Source organism: Mesoplodon densirostris, chromosome 6 (genome assembly GCF_025265405.1).
Source record: "Mesoplodon densirostris isolate mMesDen1 chromosome 6, mMesDen1 primary haplotype, whole genome shotgun sequence".
Lineage (NCBI taxonomy): Eukaryota > Metazoa > Chordata > Mammalia > Artiodactyla > Ziphiidae > Mesoplodon > Mesoplodon densirostris.
This window is the reverse complement of record NC_082666.1, coordinates 111,065,302-111,082,370: the sequence shown is the minus strand read 5'-3', so window position 1 is coordinate 111,082,370 and position 17,069 is coordinate 111,065,302. Positions and strand designations below refer to the sequence as shown.

General features: G+C 41.4%; 2 protein-coding genes across 4 annotated transcripts in view; one reads left to right on the top strand and one right to left on the bottom strand.

Annotated features, from left to right (window-relative positions):
- The window catches only part of IPPK (inositol-pentakisphosphate 2-kinase), a 49,611-nt gene extending 36,855 nt beyond the window's left edge, over positions 1 to 12,756 (top strand). For both annotated transcript variants that reach the window (XM_060102413.1, XM_060102414.1), the window contains 2 exons: positions 7,578 to 7,657; positions 10,046 to 12,756. In XM_060102413.1, coding sequence (XP_059958396.1) covers positions 7,578 to 7,657; positions 10,046 to 10,271 — 306 coding nt within the window. In that variant the 3' untranslated portion in view covers positions 10,272 to 12,756. The remainder of the gene's footprint in view (positions 1 to 7,577; positions 7,658 to 10,045) is intronic.
- CENPP (centromere protein P) overlaps positions 12,593 to 17,069 on the bottom strand; it is a 242,351-nt gene continuing 237,874 nt past the window's right edge. Inside the window, exons 7-9 of one of the 2 annotated variants that reach the window (XM_060102416.1) lie at positions 14,723 to 14,802; positions 13,271 to 13,362; positions 12,593 to 12,927 (exon numbers count right to left, since the gene is read on the bottom strand). In XM_060102416.1, coding sequence (XP_059958399.1) covers positions 12,797 to 12,927; positions 13,271 to 13,362; positions 14,723 to 14,802 — 303 coding nt within the window. In that variant the 3' untranslated portion in view covers positions 12,593 to 12,796. The remainder of the gene's footprint in view (positions 12,928 to 13,270; positions 13,363 to 14,722; positions 14,803 to 17,069) is intronic. The other variant, XM_060102415.1, reaches the window with a different exon arrangement.

Here is a 17,069-nt window from a genome sequence, read left to right as displayed (position 1 = left end):
TGGAATCATTCAATAGGTGGTCCTTTATTACTGGCTTCTTGCACTTTAGCATAATATTTGCAAGGTTCATGTGTATTGTAGCAGGTATCAATACTTCATTTCTTTTTATGACTGAATAATATTCCATTGTATAGATATACTGTATTTTGTTTATCCTTTCATCAGTTTGATGAGCATTTGGGTTGTTTTCACTTTTTGGCTATTATGAATAATGTTGCTATAAATATGTGTATAAATTTTTCTGTGGACACATTTTTACTTTTCTTGGGCATATACTTAGGAGTGGAGCTCAGGAGCTCAGGAATTTCAGGAACTGCCAGACTGTTTTCCAAATGGCTGTACCATTTTACATTCCCACCAGCAGTGTACAGGTTTCCAGTTTCTCCATATCTTTGACAACACTTGTTACCTGCCCTTTTGTTTTTAGCCATCCTGGTGGGTATGAAATGGTATCTCATTGTGGTTTTGATTTGCATTTCTGTGAAGACTAAGAGCATTTTTAAATGTGCTTATTGTCCATTTGTATATTTTCTTTGGAGAAATACCTATTCAGGTCCTTTGATCACTTTTTAATTATGTTATTTGTTTCATTGTTGAGTTGTAGGGATTCTGTATATTGTGGATAGTAAGCCCTTAGCAGATATATGATTTGCAAATATATTCTGTCAGACACCTTTTCACTTTTTTGATAATGTTCTTTGTTTTAAAATATTTGCAATTTAAAAACTTTATGTGTTCATTTGAAATATAGTTGATGTACAATATTATGTTAGTTTCAGGTATACTACATAGTGATTTGACATTTGCATACACTATGATATGATTACCATGATAAGTCTAGTAACCATCTGTCCCCATACACAAAAAAGCTTTTAACTTTGATGAGGTCCAGTTTGTCTGTTTTTCTTTTGTTGTTTGTGCTTTTGGTGTCATATCTAAGAATTCATTGCTAAATCCAAAGTCATGAATATTTTCCCCTGTTTCTTCAAAGAGTTTTAGCTCTTAAATTTAGTTCTTTGATCCATTTTGAGTTAATTTTTATATATGATTTGAGGTAGAGATCCAACTTCATTCTTTGTATGTGGATATTTAGTTTTCCCAGCACCATTTGTTGAAGAGACTATTTTTTCCCCATAAATGTATGGGTTTATTTCTGGGTAGTCAATTGTGTGCCATTGATATATATGTCTATACTTATGCTTGTACCCTGCCTTGATTATTGTTGCTTTTTAGTAAGTTTTGAAATTGTTCTTTTGCAAGATTGTTTTGGCTATTAGGAGCCCCTTGTAATTTCATTATGAATTTTAGAATCAGCTTGCCAAGTGCTACAAAGAAGCCAGCAGAGATTGTGATAGGGATTGTGGTGAATCTGCAGATGGCTTGCATATGGCCATCTTTATAATAGTAAGTCTTCCAGTTTGTTAACATGGGATGCTGTTCCATTTATTCAGATCTTTGTTTTTCTTTCAGCAGTCTTTTCAGAGATACATTTTGTACTTTGTTAAGTTTATCCCTGGGTGTTTTCTTTTTGCTGTTGTAAATGAAGTTGTTTTCTTAATTCCATTTTTAGATTGATCATTGCAAGTGTATAGAAATACAATTTGTTTTTGTATATTGATCTTATAGCTTACAACCTTGCTGAATTTATTAGTTCTAATAGTTTTTTAGTGAATTCCTTAGGATTTTCTCTATGTAAGATCATTTAGAGATAGTTTTACTTCTTCCTTTCCAGTTTGGTTGCCTTTTATGTCTTTTTCTTGCATAACAGCCCTTGGCTGAACCTTTAGTGCAGTGCTAAATGCAAGAACAGACCTGTCTGATTTGTTCCCGGTCCTATTGGGACAGCATTCAGTCTTTCATCATTATGTGTAATGTTAGCTTTGGGCTTTTCGTAGATACCCTTTATTGGGTTGAAGAAGTTCCCTTCTTTTCTTAAATTGTTGAATGTTTTTATCATGAAAGGATGTTGGATTTTGTCAAATGTCTTTTCTGCATCAATTGATATTATCATGTGTTTTGTTTTTCTATAGATATGACATATTAATTTATTTTTGGATGTTAAAACCAACCTTGCATTCCTGGGATAAACCCCACTTGGTCATGGCATATGATTCTTCTTATATATTGCTGGATTCAATTTGCTATAATTTTGTTGAGGCTTTTTGTGTCCATTCTCATAAGATGTATTGGTCTGTAATACTGGCCTTGTCAAATGATTTGGCAAGTATTTCAGCCTCTTTTTTTTGGAAAGGTTTGAGAAGCATTGATGGTAATTCTTCTTTAAATATTGATATTTGATAGAATTCACCAGTGAAGCCATCTGGGTCTGAGCTTTTCTTTGTAGGTAGTGTTTTGATACCCAGTTGAGTCTCTTTACTTGGTATAGAAAATTGTGCTATTTCTTCTTGAGTCAGTTTTTGTAGTTTGTACCTTTTTAGGAATTTCTCCATTTTATCTAAGTTGTCTAATTTATTGGCCTACAGTTGTTTACAGTTTTCCTCTTCTTCTTGAAGTATATCTTTTAGAAGTTACTTTAGTGAATGTCTTTTGGTAAATTCTCTTTGTATCTGTTTATCTGGATATATTTATATTTTGTCATAGTTTTGAAAGGTAATTTTTTTTAGGTACAAAGAAGTGGTTGATTATTTTTCTATTAGCATTTAACCATTTTATGCAACATTATCTGACTGTGCATGTTCCTGCTGAGATGTTTTCTGTCAGTCTAACTGTCCTTCCTCAGGAGTTGATTATTTTCTCTATGGTTGCTTTTAAAGTCTCCTCTTTTTAAATTTGACATTTTAGTGCAATGTGATTAGGTGTGGTGTACTTTTAATTTATTCTGCTTGGTGTATGTTGTGCTTTCTCTATTTGTGGATGTGTCTTTTATTAGTTCTGGAAAATCCTGAACCATTTTCTCTTCACATATTTTCTCTTCTCCATTATCCTATTCTCTTCTTCTGGGACTCTAATGAGATATATATATATATCAGACCTCATTTTTATCATTTTCTTCAGTTCTACCTTCCCATTCACTGATTCTTTCTTCACCTGTGTCTAATCTGTTCATTCATTTGTTCAATGAGTTTTCCATTTCATTAGTTATATTTTTAATTTCTCAAAGTTCCATGTGGCTCATTTTCATATCTGCTTGGTATTTTTGATAGTTCCTTGTTGCTTGCCCTCTTTTAAATTCCATCTTTTATTTCTTTAAACAATTTATGAATAGTTATTTTATATTCTGTATCTAAGATACAGTAAAATTTTGGAGGTAAAAAATCTCGTTATTTTGCTGACTCATCCTTGCTGCTTTGTTTGCTTGGGTTTTTAATTATGTATGATTGTGAGCTCATATTTGTTTGATTTTGATCTGTGAGAATCTTGGGGACCTAAACAGGGGATGCTTTCCTCCAGAGAAAATATGGATCCTTGACTTAAGGGAGAAGTCTCAGGTTTAGACCCTGTACTCCATGGCTTATTCCTAGAAACCATGCCTGCACTGACATTGCCTACAGGGCAGCTTAGCCTTCCAATTGCTCCTTGCTCAAAACTCTTAGTTTCAGCTCCTGTGGGAGTGAAGTGTGAGAAGAGGGGATTGGGTTGGGGATTTCCTTTACCTTCTGCAAGCCTAGCAATGCATTAAAAGTGTTAACAGGGATATCATTGTTTTGTAGGAGGTGCCTTGGAAGTTCTCCATACACCTAAAAGTGTTGTTCTCTTTAGTATGGTCATATAATTAATTGTCATTTATTTGGGTGTTATCTTTAATTTGTTACTGTTAAAAATGTTTACATTCACATTTTTGTACTTTAACCCTTGTGCACTTAAGCATATCTTCCAGAGTGATTCTTAGAAGTTAAATTGCTAGATTTATTTTTTATAGATTCTGTCATATTGCCCTCCTGAAAAGATTTTGCCAATATACATTCCTTCTTGTAACAGTTGAGGGTCCTGTTTCCCACATGCCCTCCAAATTACTTGATATTTCTAGTATTTAAACGTTTAATTTTAATTTTCTAAGCTTTTGTTTCATTAACCATTTGTAATGTGAAATAGAGCACATATAGAAAAGTGCACAAAAAAAAGAGGTAAAGCTCAATGATTTGTCATAAAGAACTCTTGGAGAACTACTAGTTAGGTCTGAATATGGAACACTGGCAGCTAATTAGAATCCCTATTGGTTTCCTGTACAGTTATTCCTCTTGCCTTTCTCCCTCAAGTTAACTATTGTATTGACTTACATACCTATAGTTTAGTTCTGTTTTTGAACTTCATTATTACAGAATCATGCATATATCTTGTGTCTTGTTTTTTTTTATATTCTATATAACATGTATAAGATTTACTCATGTTATTGCATGCATTTCCATATTTTCAGTGCTTTGTAGTGATCTATTTAAATGGATATGCTACAATTCACCCATTCTACTGTTGATGGATATTTGAGTTGCTCCCAGTTTTGACTGTTATGAATAAAGTTTCTGCAAAACATTCTTGTACAGATCTCTTAGTGTACATGCACATACGTTTCTCTTGGGTATATTCCTAGGAGTGGAATTTCTGGGTCAGAGGTGTGAGCATATTTAGCTTTAGTAGGTACTATGAAATAGTTTTACCTGATATTCCCTACAACAGGCTAGGGTAGTTCGACAGACTAGGGGGCTCCTGTGGCCCTATACCCTCTCTGCCACCGGGTTGTGGGTCTTTTTAATTTTAGCCATTCTAGTGAGTGTGTAATGGTAGCTTATTGTGGTAATGAGATTCAGCACCTTTTCATATGTTTATTTATATTTTCTTTTCCATGAGGCACCTATTTAAGTCTCTTGCCCAGTTTTTTGTATGGTTGTCTATCTTTTTCTTATTGGTTTGAAGGAAATCTTTATGTATTCTGGATAGATGCTCATTGTCAGATATGTGTGCTACAGATAACTTCTTCCACTTGTCATTTTACTCTCTTAATAAAGTCATTTTCAGAAGGGAAGGTCATAATTTTAAGGTCATTTAATTTACATCTCTTTCCTTCTTTAGCAGTCTTTATGTTTTATCTACCTTAAAGTCCCACAGATATTTTAGAAACTTTGTTTTGCCTTTCACATTTGGTGGGTACCTTCTGCAATTGATTTTTGGTATGGCATGAGGTAAGGTTTTATTTTCATATGCAGTTGTCCTAGAATCATAGGAATTGTTCTGATCACTCTAGAGTCATAATGAATCTTGATACCCAGTAGAGTAAATCCTTCTACTTTCTTCAGGAATGTCTTTCTTTTAATTAATGCCTTGGCTCTTCTTGACCTTTTGCTTATCTATATAAATCTTAGAATCAACTTGTTCAATAAAAGAAACAGACTCACAGATACAGAGAATAAATGAGTGGTTATCACTGGGGAGAGGGATGAGGGAGAGGCAAGATAGGGGTTGGGGATTAAGAGGTACAAATTACTATGTATAAAATAAATAAGCTACAAGGGTGTATTGTACAACACAGGGAATATAGCCAATAGTTTATAATAGTTATAAATGGTGTATAACTTAAAAAAGTTGTGACTCACTGTGTTGTACACCTGAAGCTTATATAATATCGTACATCAATATACCTAAAAAATTTTTTTTTAAAAGAATGAACTTTGTTCAGTTCTACAAGGAAAAACAACAACAGACCTTTTGGGATTTTGACTGATTTGGCATTAAAATGATGACAAGAGTTGACATCCATACAATATTAAGGCTTCCAACATGGGTGTTTTCTTTTTATTAGGTGTTATTTAAAGTCTGATAAAACACTTTATGATTTTCTTTAGAGAGATCTTATATTTTATTAGATATATTAGATATATTCCTAGATATTTGATGGTTTTAGATATAGATGGTATCTATGTGGATATATAGGAATGTAATTGATTTTTCTACTTTGACCTCTATCTGTCAACCTTGTTGAAGTCACTTACTAATTCTAACAATCTATAGCTTCTGTTGGATTTTCATTATATATAGTATATAATATATATATATATGATTATATATAATCATATTGTTTGTGAATTTTTCTTTCTGATCCTTATACTTTTCACTTATTTATTTTGTTTTGCCTAACTGCATATAGTTAATTTTTGTTCCCACTCTCAAAGAGAAAGTATTTACCATTAAGTAAATTGTTTGCTGTAGGTTTTTTTGGGTGTTGCTTGGTTTATTTTTAAAATAAATAACCATTATCAAATTAAGGAAGTTCCCTTCTATTCCTGATTTGTTAAGGGTTTTTATCAGGAGTGGGTGTTGAGTTTTTCAATGCTTTTTCTGTTCCTGTTGAGAAGATCATGTGACTTTTCTCCTGTTTTCTTTTCATGTGATTACAGGTGTACCTCAGAGATATTGTGGGTTTGGTTCCAGACCACCACAATAAAGCAAATATCTTAATAAAGCGAGTTACATGAATTTTTTGGTTTCCCAGTGCATATCAAAGTTATGTTTACACTATATTAAGTGCACAATAGTATTATGTCTTAAAAAATGTATATACATTAATTAAAAAATACTTCATTGCTAAAAAATGCTGACCATCACCTGAGCCTTCAGCAAGTAATCTTTTTGCTGGCAGAGGGTCTTGCCTCGATGTTCAGGGTAGTGGTCAGGGTGGTGGCTGCTGGAGGTTGGGGTGGCCGTGGCAATTTCTTAAAATAAGACACCAGTGACGTTTAACACATTGGTTGACTCTTCCTTCCATGAATGATTTATCTGAAGCATGAAATGCTCTTTGAAAGCACTTTACCCACAGCAGAACTTCTTTCAAAATTGGAGTCAGTCCCCTCAAACTCTGCTGCTGCTTTATCAACTAAGTTTACATCATATTCTCAATTCTCTGTCATTACAGCAATCTTAGCAGCATCTTCACTAGTAGATTCCATCTCAAGAAACCACTTTCATTTTGCTCATCCAGAAGAAGCAAGTCCTCATCCAGTAAAATTTGCTCGTAAGATTGCAGCAATTCAGTCACATCTTCGACTTCAGAGTCGAAACACCTGGGTTTGAGTCTAGCCTAGCAGTGCCGAGTGGACAGGTCGTTCTGTGTCTGTTTCCTTATCCATAAACGGGGACACTAGCAGTACCTGCCTGTGGGGTCGCTGTGGGGATGAAGTGAGTTAACACACAGTTGGTGATCCCTCTGTTTGCGGTGTCATTCGTGGAAGCTGCATGACATTCTAGTGTGCTGTGTCATCTGGGGACATTTTGGTGCTCTAAGCAGGGCCTTGGTGTGTGTCTGTGTGCCACTGTCTTGAGGTATAGAGTGATACGCTCAGTGCTGTCAGTGTGGGTAGCCCATCAATAGCTGACGCCACTTACTGCTTCTTCTTCCAAGGTGGGCTGTGATTGTCTTGCCGAAGACAAGTCCTAGGTCCCAGGTTTTGGAACCAGGGCCCATACACTGCCTGCAGTGAGAGGTCAGAGGGCATCACTGGCCTCTAATGAGCTCTTTGGGACTGGGTCTTCCTAACGCACCCCCAGGTCTGGGACCAGTTCTTGGACCTCTCCAGTGGGGAAGGGTGTGTGTGGCGATGCCATGGAGCTGACCTCTCCTTCCCCTGCAGGTTCAGCAGTACCGGGTCGCCATGACTGCGAAAGACTGCTCTATCATGATCGCACTCTCTCCTTGCCTGCAGGATACAAGGTGAGGCACCTGCTACTGCGTCATGTGTCCTTGGTCTAGCAGGGTTTTGTGGATTGGCAAGAGAGTTGGTGTCCCTATATTTAGAGAGGCTCTGGCAGGATCATGTTTATTAACAGAGGCCGATTTCCAAGGCCTACTTGATATCATGGGGATTATTAACTCTTGCTCTTTAGAAGTTTGTAATACAGTCAAAAAGACATTATTGAGAATAATTTTAAAAGCTTGTTCATTCAAGTTTACTATTATTTTCTAAGAAAATATCTCAAGGGCTTGGATACTGTGGTCCAAATTCCTTTCTCTCAAAGAAAACCCCAAGCTACCATCATGGCTTAGAGGCAAGAAGCTGTAGGTTCCTGTAGGCCTTATTTTTCCTCCTTTTACCAGGTCCTGATGTGCCGACCTTTATAGTCATTTCAAAGCCTTTAAAACAACATTCCATTGTTCTGCTTCCTCTTTGCAGCATCTTCTCCTGGACATCATTATCCAGTCCCCTCTCTGACCTTTTTAGGAATTCAGGATGAACCTGATAATCTTCTCTCAGTGATTAGATGGCATCTTCAGCATTCATCTTCAGGGTGCCAAACCCCACACACAGTTTTGCAGAATGTTTCACAATCATCTGTCGTGTGTTCCTGGGTCGAGATGATCTCGTCACTGGCTGCCAGCCACCTGTTTTTCTGATGCTTTTGAACTAAACATTCCCAGGAGTCCTGCTTCTTGGCAGGCACAGAATTGTCCACTTTCTGATAGGAAACACAGAGGGACATTTATAGGGCATAACTGAAATATTAAAAAAAAAAAAAGTTGTTCTGTTTAGTTGAAAACTCTCATTATCCCCTTAGAAAATGCCCCCCGTGGTTAGTGACAGGAATCCATTTGGATTAAGCAGTGTTGTTAGATGAGAGAAAACCACACAGATGTGATTATCTATTTGCCCTTCCTGAAGCAAGGATGCAGTCAGGATACAGAAATGTGAGGGGCTGAGGGCCAGGAGTCCTGACACCCTTGACCAGCTGCTTGGCAGAAACCGACATGGTGGGAGAGGAGCGGGGACATGTGTCTAGAAACTTCTGAGCCATGTGATCCCCAGGGCAGAGAAGCATATCAGGTGTCAGGAACCTCAGGCCTGGGCTCACTGGGAGCTTGAGGTCAACAAACGGTCAGACTCTCCTCAGCAGTGGCTCTTGGGCCGTGCTCCCACCAGCCTCTGCGTGATGGACTCCTCTCTTTAGTCACGTCATCTTATTGGGTGTTGGTTCTGCTGTGACGTGAGGTATCCTATAAAATGTGCAGCCCTGTTGAGGGCCAGAGTTGTTCACTGTCCCAGCCCCGCTGTGTGGAGCTTGGGTTTCAGGCCCTGAGACTGAGACTCAGAAGCCAGACCTTAATTTGTATACATGTTCTCTGCTGTTCAGGAGGGAGTAGCTAAGACCCCAACAGCTGAGCCAGGGGTTCATTTTTCCTGTAAATAGTATTTCTGAGCAGGAATTGAGCTAGAGTCTAGGCCTTGATTAGGCTCATTAAATAGGAATGTTTTATCTGCCTTCCCTCTCCCAGGCAGGAGGTTTTGAAATTGGTATTTTGTTTGCTTGTTTTGTTTTTTTAATAATTTCGAAATCTAGAAGAGTAGTACACATGGAGAAACCAGGACTCCTGAATACTTCTCTCGGGCTAAACTGAGCTCATATAATGTATTTAACCAATCATTTGGATGCATACTATGTATCAAGCACTCTGAGAGCTAAGTGATATATATATAGCAATCTTAGTACAAAATTCAGAATTAGCCTGAAAGTGTTTTTTAAGTACAAGTAATTGTTCATATTTTGTTATAAGCATACAACTATTACAGTATTTAGAAAGACCACAGCTAAACCCTAAGAAACAAAATACCAAACACTGCAGATACAATTTGAGAATAAAACCTGAGACTAGATCTCTCTCTCCGAATGTGCAAAAGTATAAAGGAGCAAGAGTTTCTCACCAGACGCCAAAGGACACGAAAAGAGAAGTCTGTCCTCAACATTCTATCCATTTGGCTGTTGAATAGCCAGAGCTACTTTCCCCATTTTCTTAGGTTTTGTAATACTTGGCTCACGATAAAGTAACTTTCTTAGCATTCGTTTATACTACTGGGATACGGTGAATATCAATCGCGTGTTCTACATAATTGCTTTTCCATCTTCTGCACATTAACTCTCTCTTGTCTGGTGTGCTGGCGGGTATCACAGTAGGTGCCTCCCTTGCAGAAGCTTCTAGCACTAGTACATACAGTTGGCATAGACAGAGATGGAATGCATATTGATGCACAGAATGGGTGCTCTTTGTGAGTTGGGTTGAGAGGATTTGGGAGGTTTGTGTATTCTGAAATTGCTCTTTTGCTTCCAGCTCCGATCAAAGGCCCATTGTCCCTTCATCAAGATCCAGGTTTGCCTTCTCCGTGTCTGTGCTGGATCTTGACCTCAAGCCCTATGAGAGCATTCCTCATCAGTATAAACTGGATGGCAAGATAGTCAACTACTATTTAAAGACTGTACATGCCAAAGACGCCACCATGATGTCGACTAGGTTCAAGGAAAGCGAAGATTGCACATTAGTTCTCCATAAGGTCTAACTTTTTTCCTGTAGTGGTTTTGAAACTTGAACATAGAATGTGAAGGTTGAATGATAGAGTTTCTGTTGTGTTGGGTGACTTTTGGCTGTGAATGTTTTTGCTTTTCAACCCCTGTTCAGGTGGGCCTGCCTCTGGGAGACACAGAATGGAAGAGCACTAGAAACATCTTCCAGGACAAGGAATGTTGGACATGAGCCCGGCAGTGTGCTGTGTCCCAGGGGGCCCCTCTGGGCAGTTCTCCCTTTCCACGCAGGGCTCACGTCTAATCTCTAAAAAGCCTTATAAGACCCAAGGTTTGGATCTCCTACCACCAGAATCCTAACACAGAAAACTTGAATTGTCACATATACCTTAGAGTTTGGACCTTTAAGAAAACACAGATACTACTGGAACTTTCCCAGCTGAGTTACTTGGTCACTTTTCCAATGCAAGCCATGTGTCAGCGCAGGTTTAGTGGTTCCCTGCTGTGGAGAGCAATACGTTGTTGATATGGACATCAGTTTTGAGCAGTGGACTCGGAGTCCCTGTGGAGATGCCATACCCACCGCTCTGCACAGGGTCAGCAGGGAGCGTGGCACTCAGGGCGGGGGTTGACACCACTCGTGCGAGCACTGACTTTTTTTTTGTGCTGAATGATTTTATCCTCTTTAACTTTAGGGGAGACAAGGTGTGCTTTCCCACCTGAAATTGCTGCTGTGGGAGCTGGAAGCAGAGCTGCAACTCTGAGCTGCTGTGCCCGGCGTGGGTGTCACGGGGTGGCTGTGCGCCTGCCAGCTCTGGGTCCCTGGCATTTTTGGGTGTGTGGGAAACCTCAGCTGCTTCTGCCAGAGCCAGCATCGAGTTTGCCCTCCTTCCCCATACCTGTTCCTCCCTTGGGTTTCACTAAGGTGTGTGGTGTTCGTGGCCTTGAGTGGTGCTGGCCCACCTCCCCGTCGGGGCTGCCCAAAGCCCTGCTTCCGCAAGACTCCTGGCTGGCACTAAGAGGGTTCTTGTTGGGGTCACCCAAAGTGTGCCCAGCTGCTATGAAAACTGTTGGGAATCTTGGCTTCAGTTTTTTATTCTATGGTAGGTTGTATAGATTATTTATATCATCCTTTTGAGGGACTAATGAAGGCTTATTGTAATATAATATTAGTGAAACCATGGGATTGTATGAAAATACTACACAAAAAATGAGAATATTTTGCTGATTGTAAATTTTTGTGGGGAGTTTTGTGATAAATTGAGAATTATGCTTATTAGAATCAAGCCAGCTCTTCCAGAATTTATTCTCCAATTCTGTCCTATCATTTACTTCTTACGACCACTTACCACTTACCACTTACTTCTACACTCAGAGGTTCAAAAACATATTCAAATGACACACATCTCTCATTCATGTAGTGTGTTGGGGTACAGGGGCTTTGGAGATTCCACTCCTAGGGATGTGCATGGAGCCGCGTTCTCATGGGCAAGTTGCAGGCTCCAGAGTGCGTGGAAGTAGGCAGCTTCCAGAGTTGTTTTGGCCTGAGGTTCCTTGTTGCTGGCCTGGGGTGAGGATGGTCTTGGCCAGGGCGTGCAGAGGACCCTGAGTGCCTGTGTGCAGAGCTCTGGAACGCCAGCTCAAGGAGGTGGGCTGGGTAGCCTCCTGTTGCCTGTCCTGGCTGGTCTGGACTGTCTGAAAACCATCACCCTCTACTTGGGGGGAAGAGGTGACAGATGAGTGTCCCCTGCTAGAGGGTCTTGACCCAACCCTTTGCTCTTCTCACACTCCACCACGGCCCCTGCTCTGAGGCTTTCATTTGATTGAAACAATGTTTTCACCCATTCTACTTTAAACTGGCAACTCAGGTCAGTGCAGCACTTAGACTCTGGGGGACTTTAATGAAAACACTGTTTCTTCTGTGCGGAGGGACCAGGGTGCTAAGGTCCTGTGTGAAGGGACAGTGCCGTATTTGCTGTCTTACTGTGTTTTTTTATGCTAACCGCTCTACTTTTTTGTGGAAGACCAGGAAGAGTGAATGTCAGAGGACTTGCTGCTGAGAGGTGCTGTGAAAGCCTCCAAGTGCTGCTTTCCAGAGCCAGGAGGCGAGGAGGGTGGTGTGGCTCCCCAGGGGTTTCTGAGGAAATGCCTACGAGATGAGGCTGTGTTGGCAAGCCCTCCAAGAGTCCCTAGGTGGTGGGTAACAGGAGGAGGGCTGACCTTTGAGATGGGCTGGGGCCACCTCTGCCCTCATATTCATACCAAGTGGGGAGCACAGTGGCTCCCCACATCCCAGGGTGGACAGCCACTCCTGTACTTCCTCAGATGTTGAGTTTACTTTTAAAAATACACTATATGTGTCACTTGTTTGGTATTTTGAATTTAAATAACTGTATTTATTTTTCATGTCCTGACAACTTATATATAATGTGCCATAACTGCATAAACATGTCCTAGAAGTAAGGTTTCTAAGTGGAAAAGAGCAAATTTTTATATTCAATAAAATCACATGCCTCCAGGTGCAGCATCTTACTTCTACGTGTAGTTGTTCACTGTTCGGGAACTAGTTGCTTGCCTCTGTGTGAAGTGATTTAATCAGACTTTCCAGAGTGGCTTCAATGCCCAGCACGCCCAGTAGGGTTCGGAAGCTGAGAGGAGCAGTTTCTATGACTCTGTTCTTGTCCAGTTCCAGGGCTGTAAAGAAAAGAAATTGGGTAAGAAACTTCACCGAGACAATGCCCTCATTCTCTGCTGGCCACACTGAATGGGAAGGCAGGACGACTGAATCATGACCTTGAACAGAGCGCTTACCCAAATGCCTGAGGCAGAGACATTGAGCACTCAGCCTAGGAGGGCCCTGGGGGAGCAGTGCCCCTTGCCTGTGCTTTTTGAGTGATTATGGACAAAAATATTTTGAAAACTGATTTAAAAAGTACATTAATGAAGTTTTTGACTTTTGATTCTTGCCATATAAACCCAGATGAAATAAGTAGGTGTCTGTGTTGAGCATAGCGAGAAATCACCAGAACATCCCTACCTTGCAGCGGCACTTTGGTGAGAAGATCCAGCTTTGGCAAAACCTTCCCTTCTTCATCTATTTGTATCCTCCAAACAATGACTAGTTCAAACCTGAAAGAGGTAAGATGCATTGCTAAGTGCTCTTGAAGTCAGACTAAACTGTATGCAGCACCGGCCTCTCTCTCTAGAGGAGAGGATGCCCACCCAGGCAGGAGTGCTGCTCGCCTCCCAGCCATCCTTGGAGTTCCTGCCCTCCCCCGAGGCCGTGCTCGGACTCCCCTCATCTTAAAGACCCACAGATGAAAAGAGAGTATGGCCAGTTAAACATGAAGAGATGTTCAATATCATGAACAAACAGGAAAATGGGAACTAAGACCGCAGTAAGATACTGTTTTGTACCCACTGCACATTAGTGTGATCATACAAGTGAAGTACAGGATATAGAGCCATAAGAACTTAAAAATTACTGGTGGGAAACATAAATTGATAAACTACTTTGAAAGGAATTTGGCAGTGATAGCTGAGTCTACCCCATGACCCAGGAATTTCACTTCTAGGTATATGCCTAAGAGAAGCTGGTGTACTTGTGTGCCAGAGGACGTGAACAGGAATGTTAGAAATAGTGGAAAATGAATAACCCAAATGCCCAAGACCTGAAGAATGCAGAAATACATATATTCACCTAATGGAGTATAAGCACTGAAAATGCATGAACTACAGCTACATGCACCATCAGAGGTGAATTTTGGAAATAATGTTGAATAAGGCAAGTTCCAGAAGCTAACATAACTACAACACCATTTTTTTTTTTTTTTTTTCCTTTTTGCGGTATGCGGGCCTCTCACTGTTGTGGCCTCTCCCGTTGCGGAGCACAGGCTCTGGATGCGCAGGCCCAGCGGCCATGGCTCATGGGCCCAGCCGCTCCGCGGCATATGGGATCCTCCCAGACCGGGGCACGAACCCGTATCCCCTGCATCGGCAGGCGGACTCTTAACCACTGCGCCACCAGGGAGGCCCTACAACACCATTTTAAGGCTTGGAAACAAAACATCTTTAGGCACAGGGCACAGAAGCACATCCTGTCCATATGCACATAAAGGTGCCCATGGTGGGTGGAGGGAGACCCAGATGAGTCCTCCCCTCACTCAGTGCTTGCTGACGCCCCACATTTCTTGAAATAAGTTGGTGAAAATAGAGCTCCACCCCTCGTGGCCTCCCCTCCTTGGCCTCCTAAGGACCCCAGCAGTGAGACTGGCACCTTTTCCTTACAGACCCCGTCTGTGTTTACAGTCCCCACATGGTCTCCCTTGTGCTCTCCTGCCATTGGCTGCTTATCTGTTATGACTCCACAGACATTATCTCAAGATGTCAGTTGGGTGGTTTACATTTGTTTTCTATCTGTAATCCTCATTTTTAACAGGAAACAACCGTCTGGGTGTTGGGGAGGGACTGGGGGAGCCTGTGCACTCACCCTGGTCGGCTGGGGCTCCTGATGCCCATGCAGCTGGAGGAGGCCCCCTCTGAAAGGTGCACAGCCTCTGGGTACTTTTCCTGTGGGGAGAAGAAACGGTTAGAGAAATCTGTGGGGCGCAGGGACGCTGTTCCGGGTGACTGAAAAGAAGCAAGAAACCCTTTTCAGGTGTGTCTTGCATTCCCTGAAAGTCTTCAATTTTCAGGTGTGCCATTTTCTCATCCAGGCATCATGGCGTCCCGGCCATGGCCATCCCCACTCCTGCCTTCTGTGGTCATCAGCACTGCCTGTTCTAGATCTCCACTGACACACAGCCTCCAGGATTCCACACCATCAAGTGCCCAGTGTCAACAGGTTACACAGCTCCATTCTGATTTCACTGGCTTTTCTACCCAGGGCCCCACAGCGTTTGGCTGACCTGCTTCCTTTGTCTGTGTCTCGTGACCTGGACAGCTTGAGGAGGCTGGTCAGGCATGCCGGCCAGCTGACCCACCAAGGTGATGCTGATCCTGATGACTGAAGTGAGGTGCTGTCTGCCAGGTTTCTCATTGCAAAGCAAACGTTTTTCTCTAGAGTGCTAGCATTTGGCCTTAAAAGCCTTTCAAACTGAGGCCTGTGGGCTGGCCCCCAACATAGTGGATGCTTCCACCATCTGTCCTCACGCTTGCTGCCAAATGGCCCTAGCCTGCATATTGGTAACTGTGGGCACTTGGCTCCTGCACAGCCAGCGTGGGGCCACCTGGACTCTCCCAGTGACCTGTGTGTCTCCCCCAGGCATTGTGTCTGGCTATTCTGGATAATAGGGTTTCAGGGAGCATGCTCTGCTAAAAGTTAGCTTCATGATGAGATCGTGTACCATTTTAGAGTCAAAAGTATCCTCTCTAAAATGGAAATGAAGTCGAATTTCACAAGTTTCTAGGCTTGCAACTCTAAAGTAGGGTTGGCTTTTCCCTCCATGTAATGTAATAGTTCTGGAAATGTCTGCTTCTGTTATTTGTAGTGGGCTCTGGGAACCTCTAGTATTAGACTTGACTTGTAGATCATTAGAACAACAAAGCTTTGCAGGAATCTGAACAGAATGTTCGCAACAAATAGAGTAACGAGTGGCCCCATCTTCTCAATTCTTGGAAAAACGTATTTTTGCTTGTTCTTGTGAGAACAGATTGCGGGCTTGGGGTGATATGATAGAGACTAAAAGTAGGCTCCACAGTAAGATCCTAAGTTCCAAAAGGGTCAGCTTTTGAAAGACACATTTTCTTTCCCTCTTCTCACAGCTCCTGCTGTAGAAACGGACACCTGGACTGATGCTGAAATCACATGTAAGCCCGGCCATGTCCCAAATCCAAATCCAAACCCAAACCCAGCCATCGTGGCTGCCCCAAACCTCATGGAAGGAAAGTGTGGTGCGGCTTCCTCTGAGAAATGTCTGGTCTAGCAGCCAGTCAGAGAAACCCCTCGTCCTGCAAGACAAGGGGCAGGGCTGGAACTGTGGGTGAGCAGAACTTGCCTGCTTCAGAGGATGGGGCCTTCCTGAGGATGCAGGTACTTGATGGGCTGAAGAAAATCAGCTCCGTCAAATGAGGTCTTGTGGGGACAAAGATGTGTCATAACTTTTAAAGGGCCAGCCACATATCAGTGGGTTTGTTGCCAGTGTGTGAGGCCAGTGCTCTAAGACCCCTGTGTGAGAAAGATGCTGATGGAGCGAGAACACGTCCAAACACCAAGCCATTCTGACCAAAGGCTGGGTTGGGCCTGGTTTAAACTTAGATGATTTCTAATTTCAGCGAAATAGTTTTTATGAGAAAATGTATACCTACGTTTTTTAAATGGAAAAGAGTGCTGGGGGATTTTTAAACCTCAGCCTCTTCTAAATTAATAACAGCTGTATGAGGAATGTAAAGGACAACATGTGAATGTGGCAGTGTAACTCCCAGGCTGAGCTGGAAGCACGTGGCCTGGGCCAGCTCCAGCCTGAGGCTCAAGGGCTTGGTCTGCTTCCAAGCAGACCTCACAGCCTCTCTAGGCCTTCTCCTCATGAGCAAAAGGAGGGTTTAGATTAGAAACTTTCTCTAAAAAAAATAAAATTTACTCTGTTTAGTTTTTAAAATAAAAAACCAAAAGTAGAAACACTAACGTTAGGAAGAGATCAGGCATTTAGTATGTGTTTCTGGAGAGCTTTTAGGGGCTTGTGTGGGAAGTTCCCTTTTATATAAGTTAATAATATTGCCCTGTTTATCCAGCTTCATTCACTTGTCTGGTGACCTCAAATATTCAAAGCTGACAGAAAGAAAGCAACTAAAGGCTGAAGAGTAGCCCAGAGACGCAACATAAAAAGCACAGTCTAGAT